Source organism: Pagrus pagrus (genome assembly GCF_965226575.1).
Source record: "Pagrus pagrus genome assembly, chromosome: 11".
Taxonomy (NCBI): domain Eukaryota; kingdom Metazoa; phylum Chordata; class Actinopteri; order Spariformes; family Sparidae; genus Pagrus; species Pagrus pagrus.
The window spans coordinates 8,109,878-8,133,331 of NC_140195.1; the positions used below are offsets into that span (position 1 = coordinate 8,109,878).

The 23,454-nt window shown below is 40.0% G+C and overlaps 3 protein-coding genes across 5 annotated transcripts in view; all 3 read left to right on the forward strand.

Moving 5' to 3' along the window:
• Positions 1-6,625, forward strand: part of LOC311265175 (solute carrier family 12 member 5-like) — a 41,558-nt gene extending 34,933 nt beyond the window's left edge. The window contains exons 15-26 of the mRNA XM_084366560.1: positions 450-569; positions 731-835; positions 928-1,096; positions 1,210-1,405; positions 2,148-2,317; positions 2,451-2,582; positions 2,802-2,909; positions 3,403-3,519; positions 4,288-4,490; positions 4,731-4,745; positions 4,849-4,982; positions 6,310-6,625. Coding sequence (XP_084222686.1) covers positions 450-569; positions 731-835; positions 928-1,096; positions 1,210-1,405; positions 2,148-2,317; positions 2,451-2,582; positions 2,802-2,909; positions 3,403-3,519; positions 4,288-4,490; positions 4,731-4,745; positions 4,849-4,982; positions 6,310-6,401 — 1,561 coding nt within the window. The 3' untranslated portion in view covers positions 6,402-6,625. The remainder of the gene's footprint in view (positions 1-449; positions 570-730; positions 836-927; positions 1,097-1,209; positions 1,406-2,147; positions 2,318-2,450; positions 2,583-2,801; positions 2,910-3,402; positions 3,520-4,287; positions 4,491-4,730; positions 4,746-4,848; positions 4,983-6,309) is intronic.
• A 3,790-nt stretch (positions 6,626-10,415) lies between these two features.
• Positions 10,416-11,840, forward strand: rh50 (Rh50-like protein; the record flags this gene model as incomplete). Its single annotated transcript, XM_084366535.1, has 1 exon — positions 10,416-11,840. The coding sequence occupies one exon, from the start codon at positions 10,416-10,418 to the stop codon at positions 11,838-11,840; it is 1,425 nt and encodes a 474-aa protein (XP_084222661.1).
• Positions 11,841-15,275: 3,435 nt separating this feature from the next.
• LOC311265164 (RNA-binding protein 39-like) lies at positions 15,276-22,453 on the forward strand. Of its 3 annotated transcripts, none has more exons than XM_084366533.1 (15): positions 15,276-15,495; positions 16,353-16,410; positions 18,009-18,058; positions 18,155-18,367; positions 18,746-18,799; positions 18,947-19,064; positions 19,154-19,306; positions 19,525-19,662; positions 19,756-19,821; positions 19,904-20,108; positions 20,848-20,934; positions 21,037-21,133; positions 21,483-21,588; positions 21,718-21,796; positions 21,902-22,453. In XM_084366533.1, exons 2-15 carry the CDS (start codon positions 16,360-16,362, stop codon positions 22,000-22,002), a joined length of 1,518 nt encoding a protein of 505 aa, XP_084222659.1. In that variant the 5' UTR covers positions 15,276-15,495; positions 16,353-16,359; the 3' UTR covers positions 22,003-22,453. The 3 variants fall into 3 exon arrangements, with proteins under 3 accessions (XP_084222659.1, XP_084222658.1, XP_084222660.1); XM_084366532.1 differs by having other exon boundaries at positions 15,277-15,495; positions 19,154-19,312; XM_084366534.1 differs by having other exon boundaries at positions 15,277-15,495; positions 18,176-18,367.
• The last annotated feature ends 1,001 nt before the right edge of the window (positions 22,454-23,454 follow it).

The following is a 23,454-nucleotide window of genomic DNA, read 5'->3' on the forward strand; positions in this document are numbered from 1 at the left end:
AGCAGATGGGATGTGAGGTGATCGCTTTTGTCCAGAGGGACTGTGTAGGCTGTTGCTCGCAGCTTGTGTGTTGCAGGCGCCATCCTGTGGTGTTCAGAGGATGATGCACTGAAGGGCGACACTAAGTGTTGTAAATGAAAAATAACGGTGAACAGACAACTTCATTGGAACTACTTACGTAGTTGCTCCAGGGGTGTCCATGTATCAGGAGTTAATTGAGAGCCTGTAGCCAATCAGAATCGAATATTCACCAAGACCATCGTATAAAAAGTTATTGGGTTTTTTTTTGTGTGTGTGTTAATATTTTGTACCTGAATCACAAGCTGGAGCTTATATTCCATGTTCTGTTTATTCCAGCATCCTTTCTATCTACAAGCTGTTGTCATTGTTATGTGAAGCTGGCAGAAATTCCCAGTTAAACCAAACATGTGACTTCCTGTTTCCTGCAGGGCTTTGTCTTTCTTGGGTATGAGCCTGTGCCTGTCGCTCATGTTCATCTGCTCCTGGTATTACGCCATAGTCGCCATGGGCATCGCCACCTGCATCTACAAATACATTGAGTTCTGTGGGTACGTAAACATGAACATGATATTGTATCGTTGCAGTAATATCCAGTTATTCCTCCAGTGGTTTTTTCTTTAGCTGAATGATAGTGATGGATTGAGCTCACTGGACTGATACATCAATGTGCCTGCACCATGTACCAACCCATCTATGTGTCATGTAACAGAGCTGAGAAGGAGTGGGGTGATGGGATACGTGGCATCTCTCTCAGCGCTGCACGCTTCGCTCTCATGAGGTTGGAGGAGGGACCACCACACACCAAGAACTGGAGGTCAGTATTCAGCTTTGAAACTCTTCACAGTTACGCTTGTATCACATGTTGAATCTCAAACACAATTTTTTGGTGCTATATTTTTTTGTCAGGCCTCAGGTCCTGGTTCTGGTGAGTGTGGACGCCGAGCAGAACGTAGAACAGCCTCGTCTGATCTCTCTGACCAATCAGCTGAAAGCAGGGAAGGGTCTGACCATCGTTGGCACCTCAGTCCAAGGAACATTCCTCGACAACTACACTGAGGCCCAGAGGGCGGATCAGGTCCGTCCTCTCGTCCCTAACATACAAACTTCTGTTGTTCCCCTGTGATACAACGACAGGGGAGTCATATCACACAACTCTAACAGCCGTCTTCTCTCTCTGTTTATTTGTAGTCTTTGCGGAAGTTGATGGAGACAGAGAAGGTGAAGGGCTTCTCTCAGGTGGTCATCTCCTCCAATCTGAGAGACGGGACGTCCCACCTGATCCAGGTTGGAGGACTGGGAGGTCTGAAGCACAACACTGTGATGGTCAGCTGGCCCCGAAACTGGAAACAGCCTGAGTACCACCAGCAGTTCAGAAACTTTATTGGTAACTCTCTAGTAACTGGTAAAATAATAGAAGTTAGGCAACCCTTTAATGCATGGTGTTCACTACAGTTGAAAGATATTTGGAAGACATTTTGAAGCACTTGTCTCAACCACAAATTGGCCGACCCCAAAAGCCTCATCGACAGTTACAGTCGATGCTTTCCTTTGAACCTCCTTTGAGATATGGCACCATAAGTTCAAAATGGAAGAGGGAAGAGGAGATGCACCAAGTACCTCTGGAAGAAATCATTTTATTCTCAGAAAAAACAGACAAGACGCACCAAAAAAACCCCAATGAAAATACATCTGTTTACTCCAGTGGTCGTTGTGCCAACGGATTTAATCATCCAGTTCAGATTCTGCCTTGTTTTGTTTGTTTTATTTAACATTATGATATGATTAACACTTGAATAGTTGTATTAAACATCAGTATAAATAGTCTTCAAATTGTAGGACAAAAATATAGGCCCATTTTATCTAAATATAGGTCCAATAGGCACTTATCCATTCAACATTTCATTATCCTGGTTCTGATTATGGAGTAAAATAATGATTATTGAGCTTACATGGCTACTAGAGCCATATTACCCTTTAAGTTTAATCCTTAAATATTTATAACTCTCTTCAAAGTCCATTGATTTTCTTTGAATCTTCAGCTGTAATTCTCTGTGACCACATAGGAATAGTTCATAAGTTTATTTTATTTTTTTTAATATGCATTTTCTTCTGTCTGCTCTCAACAGAGACGGTTCGAGAGACAACTGTTGCCAGTCTGGCTTTGTTGGTTCCTAAGAATATCGCCGCCTACCCATCAAATGGGGAGCGCTTCACCGAAGGTCACATAGATGTGTGGTGGATCGTCCACGATGGAGGCATGTTGATGCTTCTGCCCTTCCTGCTGCGACAGCATAAGGTGGGAAACAAGATAGATTAAAATCTTTACGTTTGTGAAGGTTGAACATGATTTTGTCTGAGTGAAACTTGCGTTGACAAACACTGAGAACATTTTGTAGATTATCTGTGAATGTTCCTGTTTCACCCTGCAGGTGTGGAGGAAGTGCAAGATGCGCATTTTCACTGTCGCTCAAATGGATGACAACAGTATCCAGATGAAGAAAGACCTCATCATCTTCCTCTATCACCTGCGCATCGATGCTGAGGTGGAGGTGGTGGAGATGGTGAGAGACTTGTCTGACACTTAGTCTGAGTTCACAAACAAATCCTGCAAATATAGACAGAAGGTTTATTTTTGGGAAACTGTTCAAAATGTTGAAATGTTGAAATGTTGAAATGTCTCTGATAATGCCAGAGAACAAAACTTTCCTACAGAATATGGCTCCTATGTCGGTACTTGACAACTGTATGATGAATGAAAAATGTTTTCACTTACTTAATAGCATGACGGTGACATCTCAGCCTACACCTATGAGAAGACACTAGTGATGGAGCAACGATCTCAGATCCTCAAACAGATGCATCTGACCAAGAATGAGATGGAGAGAGAGGTAATGCAAAAACGTTTGTGCTGTACATAGCCAACTACTCATGTGGATGAAATGTTTTGGTGCTCAAAATGGGTCTTAGCTTGAAAAGCAGTTGAATATTTGGATAACATATCAGTAATTTTTTGAAATGTGTAAATGGGACTGAATAATGACTTCTTACTATTGATTAAGGAGCAAAAACAGCAACAAGTATTTACTATATATTTAAAAAATTGCATGTTTGAGGTCGATCTGTTTGTCGCTGCCAGAGAGATGCCACATGTGGAGCAACCTGAAATTCAGCCGAGGCCCCTGAGGAACATGACATAACTTTGGTGTTTTCATTATCACTCTCTGTGCTTCACATATCAGCTCTGGAGCAGGGAATTGGTTTATAACAAGGTGTTGGTGCCTGGGCTTGTTTTTTGCTTATCTGAGGGAAGAAAAAAATGAATTCGAGTGGGAAATTATAGAACAAACCATAATCTCACAATAATTTTTTTTTTAACTACAGATCCAGAGCATTACAGATTCATCCCGTGGGTCCATTCGGCGTAAAAACCCACCTGGCATGCGCTCACAGCACAGCGCTGAGGAGGGAGCCAGCCTGGCAGAAAAACCAGAAGACGAGGTAATGCCGCCACGGCCCTTTTTAGGAGAAATAACATGATCTCCAGCACCTCTGAGCCCTTTTACACCTGGTATTAAAATGCAATCTGTATCCAAACATGTTATAAGGTAAAACGCATTTTGATGCAAGGGCATCTTGTCGTGGTCATCTTAGGTAGGTGTAAACGCAACCTGCACACATGCTGGCATCAGTACACAATATAATACTGATACAGATATCTGTTTGTAACTAACATATGAGGGTTATTAAAGATGCATTTATTAGACAGAACTGTGTGAAAACTTAAAGCAATACAGATGGGAAATTAATGCTATCAGGAATAAACTACAGTGGCACTCAGTGGGGGGCATACCTCCGCCAAGGCCCAACAATCCCCTTTAATTTATTCAAGTCTAATCCAATAAGGATAAAACATTCAAATCTGCCAGATCCAGATCCGAAATTGGACTCACTCATTGATACCAGCCACCTAAGGCAGTCTGGTGCTGATCTCAATGAGGATAACGAGAATGCCTAAAAATCTTTTATTATCTGAATAACACTGACAACAGATTGAGATCCCATTTTAATACCAGGTGTAAACGGGCTGCTCGTTCTCACAACACCTCTTTGTCTTTGTGCTCCGGCTTGAGCAGAATTTGTCTTTCCTCTCGCAGCTCTGTGTTTCTCCCACTGGCCACTCTGGCTTCCAGAGTTTTACTTATACTGACGGGTGTCTCTTTTCTCTCTTTCACCCTGTCGCGTCACGTCACGGTGTCCCTGTCTCAGTCTGTGGCTGTCTCCAACCCAAAACAGGTTCAACTGATCCACAATAAGAACGCTTCCACACCCACCAGCCCAACCAGCCCCACGTCTCCGGCTGGGCCTGCAGGGGCCGCCGCCACTTGGACGGACAACAAGGGCGCGGACAAGGGGCCGGCCCTTCTATCGCCGGGCCCGGAGGCAGGCAAAGACTTCTTCAACATGAAACCGTGAGTGAACAGTCAGTTTCACTCAGCTCACAGGAAGCAGACGTAACATGACATGCACAAGTCACGTGGCACAGTGGTAAATATTTGTGTATATTGATCCACGTTCAAGGGATCAAAGTGAAACAATCTGTTCCTGTGCATGTGACAAACAAAACTTTGAACTTAAACAAGTGCAGATTTGTCTGTAAGCACGTGTATGTATTTCACCATAACTATTTCCCTCCTGACACGCTGCTGCAGGGAATGGGAGAACTTGTGAGTATTAACATTTTGTAGCCAGACATACCGTGTGAGCTGAGCAGCTATATGCCTTATTCATAAACCAAACCCAATGTGACCCTAACGTTTCTCACATTAGGAACCAGACGGATGTGAGGCGCATGCACACAGCGATGCGGCTCAATGAGGTCATCACAAAGAAGTCCAAGGAGGCAAAACTTGTCCTGCTCAACATGCCCGGACCACCCAAGAATCGCGTGGGCAATGAAAACTGTATCCTACAACATACCATGTGCCATCTTTGTGTACTCAGCTCAGTTCAGATCAGGTCCTTGTTTCACAACAGGAACATCTTTTTGCAGCAAGGCAGCATGGGAACATAAACACACGGAAAACACATGACAGCTGAGGACTGCTGCAATACAGAATACAATCAAGAGTTCAGTTAGTAAAAACAAAGACTGCAACAACAAGAATGGGATTTTAGCAGTTTATTGTATATTCGAATTAAAAAGCTAATTGCACCTGGGATAAATGAAAACTTGAACCTTTGCACCTAATTTTCAGGAAACTTGTATTTTTGTCCAGAAGACAGAATTCCTTTAAAGTAGGATTAGCTAAAAATGGATTTAGTTTCCTGTATAATTTCCCAGCTTAAGATTTCAAAGACAAAGAAGGACACTGATCACTACTCACTGTCTTGACAATGTTGCCCGTGTTGATTTTCAAAACACTGAAGAAGTGAGCGAAAAGTAATGGATAAATGGTTTAAATTGTTGGCTAAACAGAATGGATACATATTCAAATATGTTAGCTAAAGATAATTGAGAAATTGTCAAATAATTTAAAGTATTGTAGGCCTATAAATGGTTTAAAAGTGTCGGATAAATGCTCAGAATTGCTTAAAGTATTAATGAATAGTAAGCTAAAATAATGGATGAATGGTTGAAGTTGTTGGCTAAAACAACATAATTAAAATATAATTTGGATAGATGATCAAAATAGGTAAAATAATGTGATAAACTTTCATAAAATTTATAGTGTTTTTATCACAACAAGCTTAAAATCATCTCCACCACACGGGATGGGATCACACCAGTCGCAATGACCGCCGACGTATTGACGTTCAACCCAATTGCCAGAATAAATGTTTTTGTTAGGATTAGGAAAAGATCCGGTTTTAGAATAAAATACATGTATGGTTGCCACAAACTGCTGGAGATGTCATGAAAAATATCTGTTTCCTTGTCGTCACGAACAAAAAATGTCAACATGGTAAATGTTTTAACGGTTCAGTGGTTTTCTTGCGACTGGGCTGTAACGTTGTCCCAAGAGTACTCGGTAGTCTTTACTACATTGTGACATGAGCACTCAGTTCTGACCTCCCCTGCAACATTTTGTGGCTGTATCTTATGAGGTTGTGATGATATCACATTGACAAAAATCTTTTCCACAGATAGACACCTGGCAAAGTACTCAAAAACCACTTCTGTGGAAAAAAACAACTCCTCCGCAGGACGTTGTTTAACATATTGCCTGGTTTTAAACTTTAATGATCATGTTTGAAAAATTGCATTCCTTCACTGCAACTGTTTCTCAGACATGGAGTTCCTTGAGGTTCTCACTGAAGGTCTCAATCGGGTCCTTCTAGTGCGCGGAGGTGGACGTGAGGTCATCACCATCTACTCCTGAAGGGCTTTAAAGGGCACCTACATGGACTGTGCCCTCTCCTCCTCCCTCTGTATCGTTCCAGGAAAATCTCCCCATAGCCTCACATCATATCCTGATTTCACCTTTTAGCTGAGTACACAAAGAGTTATGCAACAGTCAACTTTTTGTTCTGGACTCGTCAGCTGATAACAGCAGATTAGTTTATGGTTACTTCAACTTCACTTATTCTCAAGGAAGGTTTTCAAACATTTCTTTCCCTTTTCTGATGTTAAATCAACTTTCTGTCCTTTTGCTTTTGTCCCCTGGTCGATTGTGAAAGAGGAATGATTTTTCTTTATCAGTTTTTATTTATAATTTATGTTATTTATGTATTTATTCATCTAATCATGTCTGTTTTTGTCTGGTTGGAAGCACACAAGTAATAAATTAGAGTACTGTAATGATGATTAATTTATAGTGGAAATGTCAATATGTACATACAAAATAAAGAGAAGGGAAAGACAAGTCGGAAAATAGATTTAATATTAGTTTGCACTCATTTTAGTACCCTCAGTCGAACATTACACCGTCTGTGTAAATGCAGGGACAGTATGTGTGATTGTGTGTTGATGCCCCGGTAGTGAACAACCTGAGAACTACAGTATCATCACTGGATTGTCCTTGTTGTTGCCGGGATTTACGTGTTTAATTCATTTATCAGCATAACTCTCTCATTGCAGAGAGCCTGGCAGAAATTAGAATCAAAATAAAACGATTTGATGCAGATTATCCCGATCTCAAGCATGATTGTTTGACCTCAATAACCCCACAGTTGGACAGGGATTGTAAAGACTGAATGGACTCATTGACATGCTGCAATAAAAAGCCTTTGAACTCAACAACCTTCGATCTAAAGATATACATCAACAATCCCGATATAGCTGTTGTGCTGGTTGATCAGGGAGCACTGGGATTGTTATCTCTCTGTATTTTTCATTTAAAAATATTTCGAGTAAATGCCTCAGAATATAAAAAATAAAGTATTTTTTTACATGATTTCGAGTGCTATATAAAATCTGCATCTCCAAACAAAAAGTTTTTCTGTCACGTGAAGTAATCCTCTTCACAACTAAACCCAACCCCTTTCTAATTAACAAAATGTGCCAATATATATAAAAAAGTGAAATATAGATGTAAAATATCGACAGCTTTCAGACCAGACATCCATACAAACATAGAAGTATAAAGTGTTAAGGAGAAAATTATTGAATCTAGGATTTTATTTAAAATGTTGATAGTGCTGTAAAAATGTATGACCATATTTATTATTTATTATGATTGTAAACAGATATTTTACAAGTTAATAGAAAAATATAAATGATATGTCATATGTCACGTTTAATCTTAGAGAATTTATTTTTGTAATCTTGTAATTGAGAAAAAAAAAGGTAAGCATAATTTTATAATGGAAATATTTCAATAATTAAAATATAATATAGGCTATTTTATGCATGGTGATTGCACAATATTAAAGGAGTAGCTTTGCATCTTGGGACATACGCTTGTTTTGATTTCTTGCAGAATATTAGATGAGAAGATCGATACCACACCACCAGCTGGAGCCACGAGTCAGTTAGCTTGAAACAGCTAGCATGGTTCAGTTCAAAGGTAACAAAACCTGCCTACCAGTACCTCTAACTCATTAATTAACATGTAAGCTTCATGTACTTTAACAAAAGACACACAACATGTTCATTTGTGAGCTTTAGAGGCAACTTGTGTTATCTTCTCATAGAGCTAGGCTAGCTAGTTTTGGTCGCTACAAACTGACACTGTCCTGAGATCTCCTTTAAAGTATACAGTGGTGTCATGCTTTCACATGTTTACCAGCCGTGGTCCCTCATCAAAAGTTTCCAGTGGTTTCGCACTTACAAATGTTGAAACGCAGAGCCGGACTGTTTCTCAGTTTACGACTTTATGCTAAGCTAAGTTGCTGCTAGCCGTAGCCTCGTATTTACCACACAGACAGGACAGTGGTATCAATCTTCTCCTCTGAATCTCTGCAAGAATGCGAAAGAGTGTATTCCTTTAAACATCGGACTACTTAAAATATTAATTTGCTGCTAGAATAACTGCACGACATATGAAAATGTAAAAGAATCAGTTGTGATATTTACAAGGCAGAATAATACAGACAATAGAGACTGTTAGAGGGATCTTCGAAGGTGTGTATTTAACAGCTTTAGCGTGATTTATGCATTAAGTTCTCCTGCAGTACTTCTCAGACATCTTTTGTGTGTGAGTAAGAGTGTGTGTATACAATGGATGTTTAGTTTCTATCTGTGCGTGGTTCAGTCATTCTTGAACATACACATGTTCATACAACATGAACGTGTGCCGTTTCATCACAGACATTCACACTTGTCAGCTGATTCAGTAAACACTTACTAGGATATGACCAATGAGAGTCTGGGCAGTGTACATTGTCTTGCCCCATGTACGCATGTATACAGTAGTTTACTTTATCACCCTCTTCCCCTCGGGCCTGTTGGTGCCATGAAGTACTTTACATCAATTTCTAGCAAACAGAAAGTAATAAGCATTCAGTATCTTTTCCAGGAAATCATGAGACGTGTAAAGATCCTTTAGATGTGTTGTATGTATTGTTTTCAACACTGTAGCATAAACAAAGTATTTTTTTTTTTTTTTTTTTTGGTAAATATCTGTGCAGCCCTTAGTGTTTCCCTTATAGCTCTAAAAAGTGTGAGTGCAGAACATTAGCAACAACAAAAGGTTACACTTGATTTGAAAGAAGATTTTACGGGTTGATATATCGGTCACACGCTCTTCTGCAGACCTCACCCAGAAAGAGAGAGAGAGAGAGTGTGTGTGTGTGTGTGTGTGTGTGTGTGTGTGTGTGTGTGTGTATGTGTGTGTGTGTGTGTGTTGTGACTTCACACCTGTATGCTGTATGTTCATGTGTGGACCTGATACTTGTTTGAGCACGGCCAGTCTATGTATTTGAACAGCGAGATGGAGTGAAGATGGGACATTTGTAAATAGATGTGTGATTGTAGGCTTAGAGAAACACGTGTAATGTGTGTGAACACAGGTTTTATAGATATATAATAGGCCGTTTGTATTGTCTTTTAAAACGATAAGCAAACTTTGTTCCATGTTCTACCGTGTGTTATGCAATTCTGTACGAGTAATGGTTTCAAGAAGCCATTTTACATGTCGGCACTAAATGCAATAAATTAAAATCATTTTAATACAACAGTAACCGTTCCAGTGTCTGTCATTTTTTATTACAGGGTCTGCTTAGATAGATACAGATTAACTGTTAGGACTGGATTTATGGTTTGTGATTTTGCAGATGTCCACTGAACATGCATCCTCTCTCGTGTACTGTTTCTGGGATAGGACCCAGAAGCTGCCACAGCCACTTACAGCTACGTGAAACTAAACTGTTCATGTTGTTCTGCAGGGAAAGTAAATGAGACGCAGCGGCCGATCACGGCAAGACGTATCAGTAGAAACCTTTGACCAGCAAAACCACTGTTTTGCGAATGATCTGGACAGAACATGCTGAACTGCACGGACTGTGACGTGCCATCTGAAGCATACATGTACCTCTGACTCCATAATTCAACAGACATTGTGACGCAACTGATTTACTCAGGGGCCTCAGGAAGGTCATCCGTGTTTATAATGCTTTTTTTTCTCTTTTTTTGCAAGACATTAAACCTTCAAAGAGGTTGTGGTTAATGCATTATCTGATCAATTTGATTCTAATGTCAGGTGCATATACAAAAACAAGCTATTTTGAATTTACAGATGCACATTAACGCTGTATTGTTCCTATAACCACAAAAAACGCTGATACATGAAACAGTTACATGTAAAATGGCCAAAGTCCACCCTGTAATGTTTCTGCTTGTGTTGGAGAGAGAGAGAGAGAGAAGGATGACCTGTCTTGACTTCTTTTATTGACTCTGACTTAACACAGGCTGCAAAGAAAAAAATGACTGTCATTTGCTCCAACGAGCTGCCAGGATGAAGACGCAGCCGACCAACCTGCGAGTGAGGCTACCTGTGTTTCTGTTCGTCACGGAGGTGATCATTGTTGTTTTGTATGCTGCCTTTGTCACCTACGATGAGCATGCGGATGCCAGATTTCAGAACAACAAGACGAACCCCATGGACAACGCTGTGTACAGGGACTACCCTATTTTTGCTGACATACAGGTCATGATTTTCCTGGGCTTTGGGTGCCTGCTGGCGTTTTTTCGACTCTATGGCTTTGGAGGGATGGTTTTTAACTTCCTCACGGCTACTTTTGCCATCCAGTGGGCCATTTTGGTGCAGGGGTACTTCCAGTTCAGCCACGAAGGTAAAATCCACCTGGGAGTGATCAACCTCATAAATGCAGAGTTTGCCTGTGCGGTGGTGCTGATATCTTTCGGGGCAGTGCTGGGGAAGACGAGTCCGTTGCAGCTGCTGGTCATGGCTCTGCTGGAAGTGCCAGTGTTTGCAGCCACAGAGTGGGTCGTGCTCAAGTATCTGAAGATCAACGATGCAGGAGGCTCTATTCTCATTCACCTCTTCGCTTGTTATTTCGGCTTGGGCGTCACTTTCGTGCTGTACAGGCCACGCCTAAATGAAGGCCATGCTAAGGAGAGCACCAGCTACCAGTCGGACATTCTGGCTGTGATGGGGACCTTGTTCCTCTGGGTCTTTTGGCCCTCCTTTAACTCAGCGTTGACCCTGAAGGGAGACGACCAGCATAGAGCCATCCTCCACACCTTCATCGGCCTCAGTGCCTCCACGCTCACAGCCTTCGCTCTTTCCGCCATGCTGAACAAGAACGGTAAGCTCACCATGGCCGATGTTCAGAACGTGACCCTGGCTGGAGGCGTGACGGTCGGGGCTTCTGTGGATATGATGATATCGCCTGCGGTTTCGTACGCTTTAGGTATGATGGGCTGCACTGCATGCATGCTGGGATACAAGTACTTGAGTCCCTTCCTGGCTCGCCGCTTCAGGATCCAGGATCAGTGTGGTATACATAATTTGCACGGACTTACAGGACTGATATCCTGTGCTGCGGGGATATGTGCTATACTGCTAGCTAGTGAGGAGGTTTATGGCCCCAGTTTGTATGAGATCTTTACCCACAGAGCACCAGTGGAAGGAGACCCTAAGCTGCAGCAGCTCCAGATGTTGATCCCTGGCTTACAACCAGGGTTGGGGAGGTCTGCCAAGGAACAGGCTCTCTTCCAGGTAGCAGCTGTGTTCTCCACTATAGGAGCATCAGCGCTGGGAGGCGTCCTTACGGGCTTGGTCTTGAAGCTGCCGTGCTTCGCATCCCCGTCGGATGATCTCTGTTTTGACGATCAGCTGTTTTTTGATGTTCCTCCAGACTATGATTCACCACTTAAACTCAATGACACAAGTACAACAGAGGACTCTGCTGCCTGACATGCAACAGCCACATGTGGTCAACGCAAGATGAAGATGAAAGTGTAAATAAATGGTTCTTTCTATAACATTGTAAATAAGATGATCATAATAATGAAAAGTCCAACACTAATACAACTAGTAGTTGTGTCATGTATTGTCCTACATGGAAACATAAAAGGAAGTTGGGTATTACAGTTCTGTTGGCCAATTATTCACAACTTGATGGTGGAAGAATTTAATTTATAAGAATATAATAAAATAAATTAAAAAAACAACAAAAGATTTGATTCAAGAATGTAAAACATAAGCAAACAGGGCTCAAATCTCTCTTACAAGCATCAGATACACAAAACTAACAAGGAATAAAATAACTTAACAACTTTCAGACCAAATAAAATTAGACATTAATTCTGTATGCTACAAAAGGTACAGTGAAGAATTCAATTCAGATGAGACCAACAGGAGAAAAGACGGATGAAGGTAGAGATTAACGGCACAGAAAAGTAAGTATGGAGACCCAGAAGTGCAAACAATCATCCTGGCAAACAGTAAAGAGTATCATACACACAGGCTTGGGGAGTAATGGGATACATGTAATGGGATTACATAATCAGGATTCAAAAAAGTTCACTGTATTCCCTGAAGTTACAGGGGGAAAAAATGTAATTAGATTACAGATGCATTCAGGAAAAAAGGGATTTACTAACAGGATTAGATAAGACTAAGATAAGTAAAGACTGATATACTGGTCTGTTACCATGACACCAACACTTCACGAGTCTCACACAACATCACTCTGGTGTCGAGTGAAACCAACACAGAACACACACGAGAGTTAATAAAGAGTGTGTGTTCTTAGTGCACACTGCATACATGTTTTTTACAGGTAAGTAGTTCTTTGCTTTGTGCAAATGGCTTTCAGCAGTTTAGTAAACAGCCCGGCAGAGGGTGCTAAAGCAAAAGCTTAAATACGATGGGTCTGAAATCATAGAGACTGGAGATATTAGTAAATATCTGACCATGTCTATGACCTAACATACAGAAGGACACAAACAGTATATCCATAGATATATCTATATGTATGGATTGTTGTCACACAATTTCACACAATGACATGGGGTCACTATTGAGCACAAGGTACTAAGGTACTTGTACTTTACTCAACTTTTCCCTGGATTTCCACTTTCTGCTACTTTTACTCAACTATATATTCAATAACTTTAGTTGCTGTGCAGACTGCATGCAGCATCAGTGTAAAAGCAGTGTATGTATATTTTTTTTTTATAATTTATCTCAATGGCTTCCAAAGTCGAGGGGCCCGGACGGCAAAAGCGCTGTCACCTTTAGTTTTGAGCCTCGTGAGGAGGTTAGGCTCGCAGAATCAGTAACTTCTTTTAAATCACGTCTTAAAACCTACTTTTATAGACTTGCTTTTATGTGAAGGCAGCGTTTTTTAACTGAATTTCCATCTTTCATTCCCTTAACTGCTTCCTCTGTGATGTCTTTAATCTTACCGTCCTTTACTGCTTTTATTTGTTGTCTTTAATCCATTTATTGTCTTTTTACTGCCCATAATCTTTTTATCTGCTCTTAATTCCTTAGTTGTGATGTCGTCTTCATATCGTCCTTTATTGATTCTCTTCTTTTATCTATTTTTCATTACTTTTTTCTCTTTTCTCTCTTTCTTTTTCTGTGATTTTGCCTGTTTTTTTCCTTTTATTTGTAATGACTCATACTGGCTTTTTGTGTTTTTACATTTTCTGTTCAGCCTTCTTGTTTTAACTCACATTAGACTAGATTTCCTTGTGTTTGGCTTGACTGTTGAGTGTTTATTCTGTAATATTGTCTGCCTGAGTTTCCTGCTTTTGCTTGATTGTCAAGGCACTTTGTAAACTCTGTTTTTAAAGGTGCTATACAAATAAAGTTTATTATTATTATTATTATAAGTACAGATATCTTAAGTAGGCCTACAGTACTTGATTAAATGTAGTTAAAGCCAGTGTACTTTTAGCGGTAACAGAGTAACATGTTACTAATAATATTTCAGTAATATATCACTACAGTTATGTCACGCAACACGTAACAATCCACGTTAATGACCGGAGGGATGACTTTATTGTTGTTTTTTAAAGAATCCATCCACACCGACATGAACATATTAATATAGGCTCTGTGTGTTTAATATAGCTGAGCCTATAATGTCTTTGTTCAGCCTCTATGTGACTGAAATGAGCCTAATGAAGAAGCCTAATCCTCCGAGTGCACTTTAGTTTACAGTCTTGAATCACATATGCCCATGCATTCCTTGTTCTGTGGACTAAAATAAAAAGGCATAATAAAAAAAGAGATTTTCGTCTTGTCATGTCATTATAGGCTACATTATAGAAGGTATAGGTCCATTGTTGATGAAGGTTCTCAGTCATCCAGGTCATGGTAATTCTAAGTGCTGTATCGTAGGCAACCGGACTGTGTTTCAGTTCCTTGAAGAGGTTTCACCTCTCGTCATCCAAGAGGCTTCTTCAGTTCGAACTAACTGGAGGGGAGTTGACAGGCTTTTAAACTCTGTGTGGGAGTGTTCTTAGTCTTTAAGGACACATGTGAGCTCTGAGTTTCAGAGTCGTTAGGGCCACCTCTGGGTCGTTGGTCAAACCGGCTTTCATGGGGGTTTCTAGGGCTAGGTGAGCCCAGGTGTGAATGGTTGTTAAGCTGCCTGAGGAGGGAACTCATTACTGCAGTGTAGGTGGGTGATTAGTAATGTCTTAGGCCACCTCCTCTGTTCAAAGACGGTTGTTCCAGTTTGACATAGATGGATTCCTTTACTCCTCTTTCAAACCATCTGTCTTCTCTGGCCAAGATGTTTACATTGTTGTCCTCAAAGGAGTGACTTTTCTCCTTCAGATGTAAGTGGACAGCAGAGTCTTGACCTGAGGAGTTGGCTCTCCTGTGTTGTGCCATTCGTTTATGGAGAGGTTGTTTTGTCTCCCCAATCTACAAATCTGTGCAGTCCTGGCTGCACAGGGAATGATCTTTTAGCGGTTATAGGTCTATTGTGTTTCATATGGCTGAGCCTACAATTAAAAATATTTATTTCTATATCATAATATATCAGACTTTGATTCTTTGTCTCCCAGCCCATCCCTGTTGTCAAAAGCCATTCATTTATTTAAAAAAAAATAGTTAATAGGCTAGTTAACTGTTCTATAGAGGTTATTTGAGCATTTTGTTGAAAGTAACAGGAAAAGTAGTGTAATAAGTAATATATTACTCTTCACAGACAGCAATGTTGTAACGTAATATATTATTTTAAAATGAAAGTAACTTGCCCAACACTGGTTGAATCCCACCACTGATACTTTGCCTCCTGGGTGGAGAACATGAACTGCCAGTTGGCTCCACTAGGTGGCAGTACGGCGACACTGAATACTGGCGCTACCGTAAAAGCTCAAGTAGAGGAAGAAGACGAAGAAGAAGGAAGGAGAGCATTTTGATACCAGGCCACGACCTGCTACGCATAGTGGCTAACATCACAAAAAAGGTTACATAACTTCGAAAATTGTGATTTCATCTTAGCTTTCTGTGGTCCACTGAGAGGGAGGCGTCGAGGCGAGTCTCTTCAGCTGCACATTTTCCGTCATATTTTGACTTTGGAACATCGTTTCGTCAAATACAAACGGTAACGTCAATGTTTGCTATTCAAAGCTAGGTCGGTGCCGCGGAAACGAAGTTAGCTGGCCATATTGGCCCTCGCCGCTTGTTTTCCCATCGTAAACATTTACGAAATGTCGGCCACTGTTTTTGGGGCAATAAGGATAAAAATCGATTCTTAGCGCACATCTTTATCGATCTGTATGTCATCAGTCCACTCAGACACAGCGGTGGTTTTATAATAACAAGGGTCATTGAAATGAGCTAACGCAAGCTAACGTTGTAACGACGCAGACCTAGCTTGCCGAGGTGGCTAGCTAGCATTAGCTTCGTGTTGGGTGCAACGCGTGTTTATCCTTTTATGTAATTTTAAATATATGACTGCCGTTGAGCTTCATTGAATCTCTGATGTTCAGATTGGTAACATTAGTCGGCTAAACTGGCGTTTTGAACTCATAGCATTCATTTTCAAATTTGTGATATTGAGGGAAATATTAAGAAAGTGAAGGCAAACTCCTTGAGACACTCCGACTCGTATCGTTGCCATCTAACTTATTTTTAGCGAATGTTAATTTAGCTTTCAATCGCGGTGTCTACATACACCTGATTTTAACTGACACGCCTTTTGTTTTTGGCTGTTATTTCTCTCACTTGCAATGCAAAACAAAAATGTTTAATGCATCAGGTTAAGTGAAAGCTGTGAAAGCCGCACATTTTGAATTTCTGCCGGTGAAACCTTACTCTCTGGCCGCTTAAATCCTCCCCCAACCATGTTAAACGTTTACTCAAGAGTACAAAACAAAGATCCACGAAACACAAGTGGTTATTCTTGGTATTTGTTTGTGTTTGCTTGGTAAAGTAGTAACAGTTGTCTCCTTTTCACAGGATCATCATGGCTGATGATTTTGACGTAGAGGCCATGCTGGAGGCTCCATACAGAAAGGTGGGTTGCAGAATTACAGAAACGAGGCCTGTTTTCACTGTTATGATTTACTCTTTGAGTCCTTTTTATACTTTTGCTACTGTGACAAAGTTTTCTTGAATGTTTTGTGGTGTGATTGAGTATTAAAACGCAATACAGAATTATAAATAAATCCACATCTATCTCTCTTTATAGACTTCCCTAATGATATCTCACCTCTACTCCCATGAATTCATCTTTGATTCCACTGTGAACTGTGAAAAAAAGGAAGGTAGTTATTGTGCATATACTGATGTACTGTGGTTCACCTTAGGACTAAAAGAGATTCAACCTAGAACATCCAATCCGTATTCGGTTGCAACAAGGTGAATGCCAATGGTTGATAAGCCCATCCTTACCTGTCCAGCAAAGGAGGCAGTATTCAGATTTACAATCTGCATGCATTCCTATATAATCAGATTTAAATCCCAGTTAAAGGTGGTTGACTTTGACAAGAATGTACTACTCAACTTGAAGTAATTCAGCTTTCACCAAATTGCTCTGTAGAATCATCATGAATGATTTTAAAAAATAATGATTTCCCCAAGTGAAGGTACTGAATTTTGTTTGTATCACACTTCAATTGTTCAAAATGAAAAGGTTGTGGTCTGATATAAGTATGCTTGAAAATGTAGACAGTGCGGTTGTGGAGCTTCACGAGCCATGCCATGATTTTATGGCAGAAAAACAGGTGAATATTTTATATTGCATGTAAATATGAATACTGCCTCTTTGCCATAGTCAACTGTAATGTGATCAGCATCTTGATTTTGCATGCTACACAATACCACAGATATTGATATATTAATAGAATGACTGTAAAATAGATACTTCTAGCATCATTGTTTTATAATCTGAGTTTTTTTTTTCAGTAGTTAAGAATTACTTTATAAGTCAGAAGGTTGGAAATATTTATTAGAAATATATATTATGCAAACTACAGATAATGGAAGTGTAACACGTGGCTGAATTTATGGATTTATTTCTTTTCTTTTTTTTCTTTAATTTATTCATTTATTTTCATGGGCGTCAATATTACTAAGAAGTGTGAATCCCTGTTTGCTTCAGGGCAAGATGTGTGACAGAGGTGGCATCGAGCTCTTACAGTCCAAGAACGAAAATGGGTGAAGATCACTGGACTGACACCAACCACACAGGATCTCTCTTTTAGTGGTCGTGGGCCATGCGTGGTCACATGATTAGGCACAAATAGTGGCAGTGGCATTGGTACGACCTATTAGAAGGGGGAATGGTGGAGATGATCTGACTACTGTGAAAGCTTCCTGAACTCAGCTAATATGTTGGACACTCTCCCTTAACTTTGCTTTGTTGCATTAAGTACTGAGCAGCCTTGTTTATGAAGACAAAAAAAAAAAAAGAATAAATAACCAGGAGTGGGATGGGAAGCTATTGGGGTGGTGGAGAGGACACTGTCCAGACATGGCAGTAGAAAGTTTGAAGTATTATTATTAATTGAATATATTCTGCATTTTCTCTTGTCCCACCCCATCCCCTTTACCTTGACGACTTGAAATGTTTCATCTACGTCCTCATGATGTTCTTCTATCAACCTTGCTTAGGATGAGATCAAGTCCTCTCATGCAAATGGCCATGACGACCAGAGCAAGAAGTAAGTTTGAATATATGGTAATTTTAGCTTAATGTCCCTGAACCACATAAAGCTATTCACTTAATTCAAAATGTGTTCACTTTTGCACAACGATAGCAGTGCTGTAACATCTTTCAGGAAAAGGAGAAGCCGAAGCAGGAGCCGAAGCCCAGGCTCTAAGAAGAAAAGAAGCAAAAGTAGAGACAGAAAGAAGGGCAAGAAGAGGAGCAAGAGCAGAGAAAGAAAACGAAGCCGCAGCAGAGAGCGCCATCGCAGCCGCTCCCGAAGCAAGGAACGATCTGGCCGATACAAAGCACGCAAGAGTCCCATGTATGTCACACTTTTAAACTTTTACACCCGGTTGCCACTTTAGATAATTTTACAAATCTCACAGTAGTAAGTTTTTGGTGCCATTATCAGAAAAGTGTAAATTGAATTTAGTTTATTATTTAGGTCCTAGGTAAACATGATGTTGTACTGGTCTATATTATTTTTAAAGGTGTTAGTTGTTGTTTTCATACACACCTGTGTTACTGATAATCTTAATGATAACTGATCAAGTGACTCTGTAACAGTGAACAGGAAATTAATTGACTGAGTTTTTACAGTTAGAGTACTGCAGTTGCCCCCCCTCTGACGTGATGCTCACACTCTTCTGTAAAGCTTTATTTGAAATTGAAAAAGTAATATTCTTTTTTTATATTTTAGCCGGAAACGTTCCAAAAGTCGAAGCCCCTTCAGAAAAGAAAAGAGTCCCATCAGGTAAGAACAATAGTCACTTTACTTGGTGGTAGGCCTGATTTGTTAAAGCACTCTTTTAAGTATCATTTGTTAAATGGCTCATTTTAATGTTTCTAGAGGCATGCTGGCATTATGTAATGGTTGGTGGTGTTTCCATTTTTTTTCAAGGGCACCAATTGACAATCTAACACCAGAGGAGAGGGATGCCCGCACAGTTTTCTGCATGCAGCTTGCTGCAAGAATCAGAGCTCGAGACCTGGAAGATTTCTTCTCAGCGGTTGGAAAAGTCAGTCAATTTTAAAGTTATTGTCATGTATAATCCAGTGTGTCTGTACGTAGAAGCAATGTTTTAAATCCTCTGTTTGTCTTTTGTAGGTGAGAGACGTGAGAATGATCTCGGACAGAAACTCCAGGAGATCAAAGGGTATTGCGTACATCGAGTTCGTTGAGGCCTCGTCTGTACCACTGGCGATTGGATTGACTGGCCAGAGGCTTTTAGGAGTTCCCATCATTGTACAGGCCTCACAGGTTATGGTAACTTCATCTAAATATAAACTGCAACTGGATCTCCATCTAATGTGACTGAACATATTATTAGATAGCTTCCATGCACACTCACTAGTCTCATTTCTGTGACAATTATGTAATGAAATATTTGTAAATATGCTACAAAACCACACTGAAACTAATGCAGCATTTCCACAATGAGGAACTGAATTGATGTAATGCGATTAATGTGATTACAGGCGGAGAAAAACAGAGCTGCAGCCGCTGCCAATAATCTGCAGAAGGGCAGTTCAGGTCCAATGAGGCTGTACGTGGGCTCGCTGCACTTCAACATTACTGAAGAGATGCTGCGAGGGATCTTCGAGCCTTTTGGAAAGGTCAGGAACAAGTTTAAAAATGTCAGATTTTTACTAATTCTGTAGTTGCATCCAGTAAAGTGATTTTTATATTGTTGTGTTCTGGTTCCAAAGATCGAAGGAATCCAGCTGATGATGGACAGTGAGACTGGGCGATCCAAAGGATACGGCTTCATATCGGTAATGAAAGCTTCTGTATTTTATTGACAATGCTGTAATGTTCGCAGCTTATTTGACTCTAATCTCTTCTGCTTATGTAAAGTTTGCAGATGCAGAATGCGCAAAAAAGGCCTTGGAGCAACTGAACGGCTTTGAGCTGGCTGGACGCCCGATGAAGGTTGGGCATGTTACAGAGCGCTCGGACTCATCAACAGCCAGCTCGTTCCTGGACAACGATGAACTAGAAAGGACTGGCATCGACCTGGGCACCACAGGACGTCTACAGCTAATGGCTCGACTAGCAGAAGGTTGGTTGCTCCTGCATCATTTCTGTATGGGACAGCACAGGGCTCAAAAAATCCCCTTAAGGGACGTCCAAATAAGCTTCAGTCACTTTGTCACTGGGGAACTTTATTTCGGACATTTTGTTTCAGGGGAAAATGATTGCAGATATTTGTAAGAGGAAGTCATTTGTTTGACAAATTTTGAGTGTTAGGACATGTAAAAAAATTAATAAAATTGCTCTGGCGTGTAGTACATTAAAGGTACAGTCCACAATTTTGATCAATACACTGGCTATTGACTCAAATTCTACCATGTCATCATTCAGTTTAAAGTTTAAATAAATTATTGTGACATTATGGGCATTTATTCAGTGCAGGCTTTATTGTGACTGAATAAAAACATCACACTTAGATTTTTCCTCACTTGGAATCAAAAAGGATTTTCTCAAGCCATTTTTTTTTACCCAGTGATCTGCAGCAGTTTAATAGATGGAATACACAGTTGGACAGCCTCACCACTGAGCACTATTTTTAAAGAGCAGAAATAATTTGGTGATTAGACTTTGCTGCTTCTCTTCGTCACATATCATATCGCAAGATTTTTATCTGTGGTTCTATTTTGACATTTCCAAGATCGAAATATCAAGAGAACAACTTCATTTTCTTCATTTTCCCCTACTGTGACTAAGGAAAGGAAATTGATCTCATCTAACTGTGGTCTGCTTTTTAAATGTCATCATCATCTGTCTTCCCTCCTCCACAGGAACTGGTCTAAAGATTCCCCCTGCTGCTCAGCAGGCTCTGCAGATGACTGGGTCCATACCTTTCGGAAACATTGCTGCTCCCGCAGGTGAGTCTTGATGATGGAAAACATTTTGTGTGTGTGTTTTATTCATTGATTTTTTTTTTTTTTTTAGAGAATCTGGTGACAAATGATTGTTTTTGTTTTCAGCCGTTCCGACTCCAGCTCCAAGTCAAGCCCTGAACCTCCCATCACAGCCGCTGGCCACACACTGCCTTCAGCTGTCCAACCTCTTCAACCCACAAGCGTAAGGACGTAATCATTTGGTTGGGTTCACACAGGTTTAACCTCCTCTTTAAACTATACTAACATGTCCATATGGACATTAAAGGAGTTTTCAGTCTCTAATTGTTCTGTCTGGCTTTGAAGTCATTTTTATACAAAAAAAGGAATGTAATTTTGCCCCCCTATGGACAAAGCAAGCAGCAATTACAGCAAGTACTTAAATGAACATGTGGGCAAGTCGGTAATGCCTTTTATTGAAGATGGACTTGAAAAGTGTGAACCTATTCTTTAAATTGTCTTGATTAGTGGGATACCAGCCATTTAAGATTGTTAAAGCCCTACGATTAAACATGACCACACTTGTTTTTCAGAGAAAACGATCCCAGCTGGGCCAATGAGATCCAAGATGATGTCATCGAGGAGTGCAACAAACATGGAGGAATTGTTCACATTTATGTTGATAAGAACTCGACTCAAGTAAGTTGACACAGTTGTACTACAAGCAGATGAGTAATGTTCATATTCCAGTTGATCCAAAGATTTCAGTGTGGACATTTGATAGAAAATAGTTTGATAGTAATCTTTTGTCCTTTCTTTTTCATCTAGGGCAATGTGTACGTGAAGTGTCCCTCAATACCAGCAGCAATGGCAACTGTAAATGCACTTCACGGACGCTGGTTTGCAGGTATGTAATGATGCCGCTCGGCTTTTAATCCTGCAAATATAACAGTAAAAACATAATGCTGAAAGTTGTCTAGGTTTTAATTATTTTTTATTCTTTCCTTCACAGGCAAAATGATAACAGCTGCTTATGTTCCCCTACCAACCTACCACAACCTTTTCCCTGATTCAGTAACAGCGAAGCAGCTTCTAATGCCGGCACGCCGATAGTCTGAGACATGCTTATGAAAGTCTGTAAATACATTTGTTTGCATTAATGGAAATGTCATTAAGACAGATGCATTGAAATTAGTTGGCTGTGTGTAATAAAAGTTGCCTCAAGTTCATGTGTTCACCATTGAAAATTAGGCAGTTCTTCTTTTCTTTTTTTGAGTTGCTTTTCAGATTTTGTGGTTTTGTGTTGTAAACTACCACTGAGAAGTAATCTGCAGGTATCTATTGGTCTGTATGTTTTTAAATATTCCTGTCTTATCTGCTTGTTTAAATCAACAGTTTTAGATTTAAGGTAAATTGCAAAGAGTTACAGAAATGTGTTGGGTTAATAGGCCTTAAATGCCAAAAGTATATCAATGTCAACAATAATCCTTTGTAACTTTTTACAGCCATAATTTCATTTTTTGTATGAAGGCTCCCAATAAACTTTGGCAAATTTGACAATTCAGTTTAGTTTTGTTTGTCATTCCAGATCCAACTTTAAAAATACCTTTGATTGAAGGCTTAATCGCAGCATTGAACCCTGTGTTTCTCTGTTGCTAGTTACTGTAATTTAGTCATCAAATTGTATTTACACTGAAGTTTCCCTTGTCATTTTAGATAACAGTGCAAAATTCAAAAAATGACTGACAACATTTTACACTGGTTGCAGTGATGTGACTTACTTTTTAATGAGTGCACCCAATAATACATTTTAATTTCTTAAATTTGGTTAATTGTAAATGGTAAAAGAATAAAGAGCAGATGTTTTTTCCTAATTTAAAACAGCACGTGAAAGTTAAGTGAGATGTTTTTAAAAATTACAAAGTGCTGATGTTAATTTCAAACTAAACTAAGCACTTTGTTTTCATCCCTGAATGAAGAAACAATTTCATACTGTTTTACTTTGTTTATATATGGTTGTCTTCATTGTGGACGGCCACCATCCTCACTAACTACTCTACGTGACTCAGGTACACACGTTCATTCATCGAGGTCATCATCCATAATCATGTTCGCCAACTCCCTTCCTGGGACACTTCATGCAAACTCATCCAGAATTCAGAACATTTTCCAGTTCACATCATGGATTTTCTTGAAAAAGTAAAAACTTTAATTCATGGGACCTTGAATGAAACCACTTAAATATTACAGCCTGTGAAAAGGAGACAGCCATTTCTTGGACTTGGATTGAACACATATGACACTAGACTAAAAAGGGGTGTGCCTCGAATGGCTGCTACAAGCTTTACATGCCAGTTTCCTGAGTTTCAAGCCCCAAAGCTTCATCTGCCCATCCCTGCTTCTGAGTGACAGGCACTGGTATTGCCCTTTAATGTAGGTGGGATGGTTAAACAGATATACATTTGCCAAAACAATAAGCTTAGTCTTCATTTTCCAATGTAAAACCAAAAAACACTTCCGATAATTCAAACATCTCACCTTTGTGTTGCTTGCTGAGGTTCGGAG

Coding starts and splice junctions, on each gene's coding strand:
- LOC311265164 (XM_084366532.1), top strand. CDS start 16,360: ATGGCTGATGATTTTGACGTAGAGGCCATGCTGGAGGCTCCATACAGA. Junction 18,368..18,745: donor AAAGCACGCAAGAGTCCCAT/GTATGTCACACT, acceptor TTTATATTTTAG/CCGGAAACGTTCCAAAAGTC. Junction 21,797..21,901: donor TCACGGACGCTGGTTTGCAG/GTATGTAATGAT, acceptor TTTCCTTCACAG/GCAAAATGATAACAGCTGCT.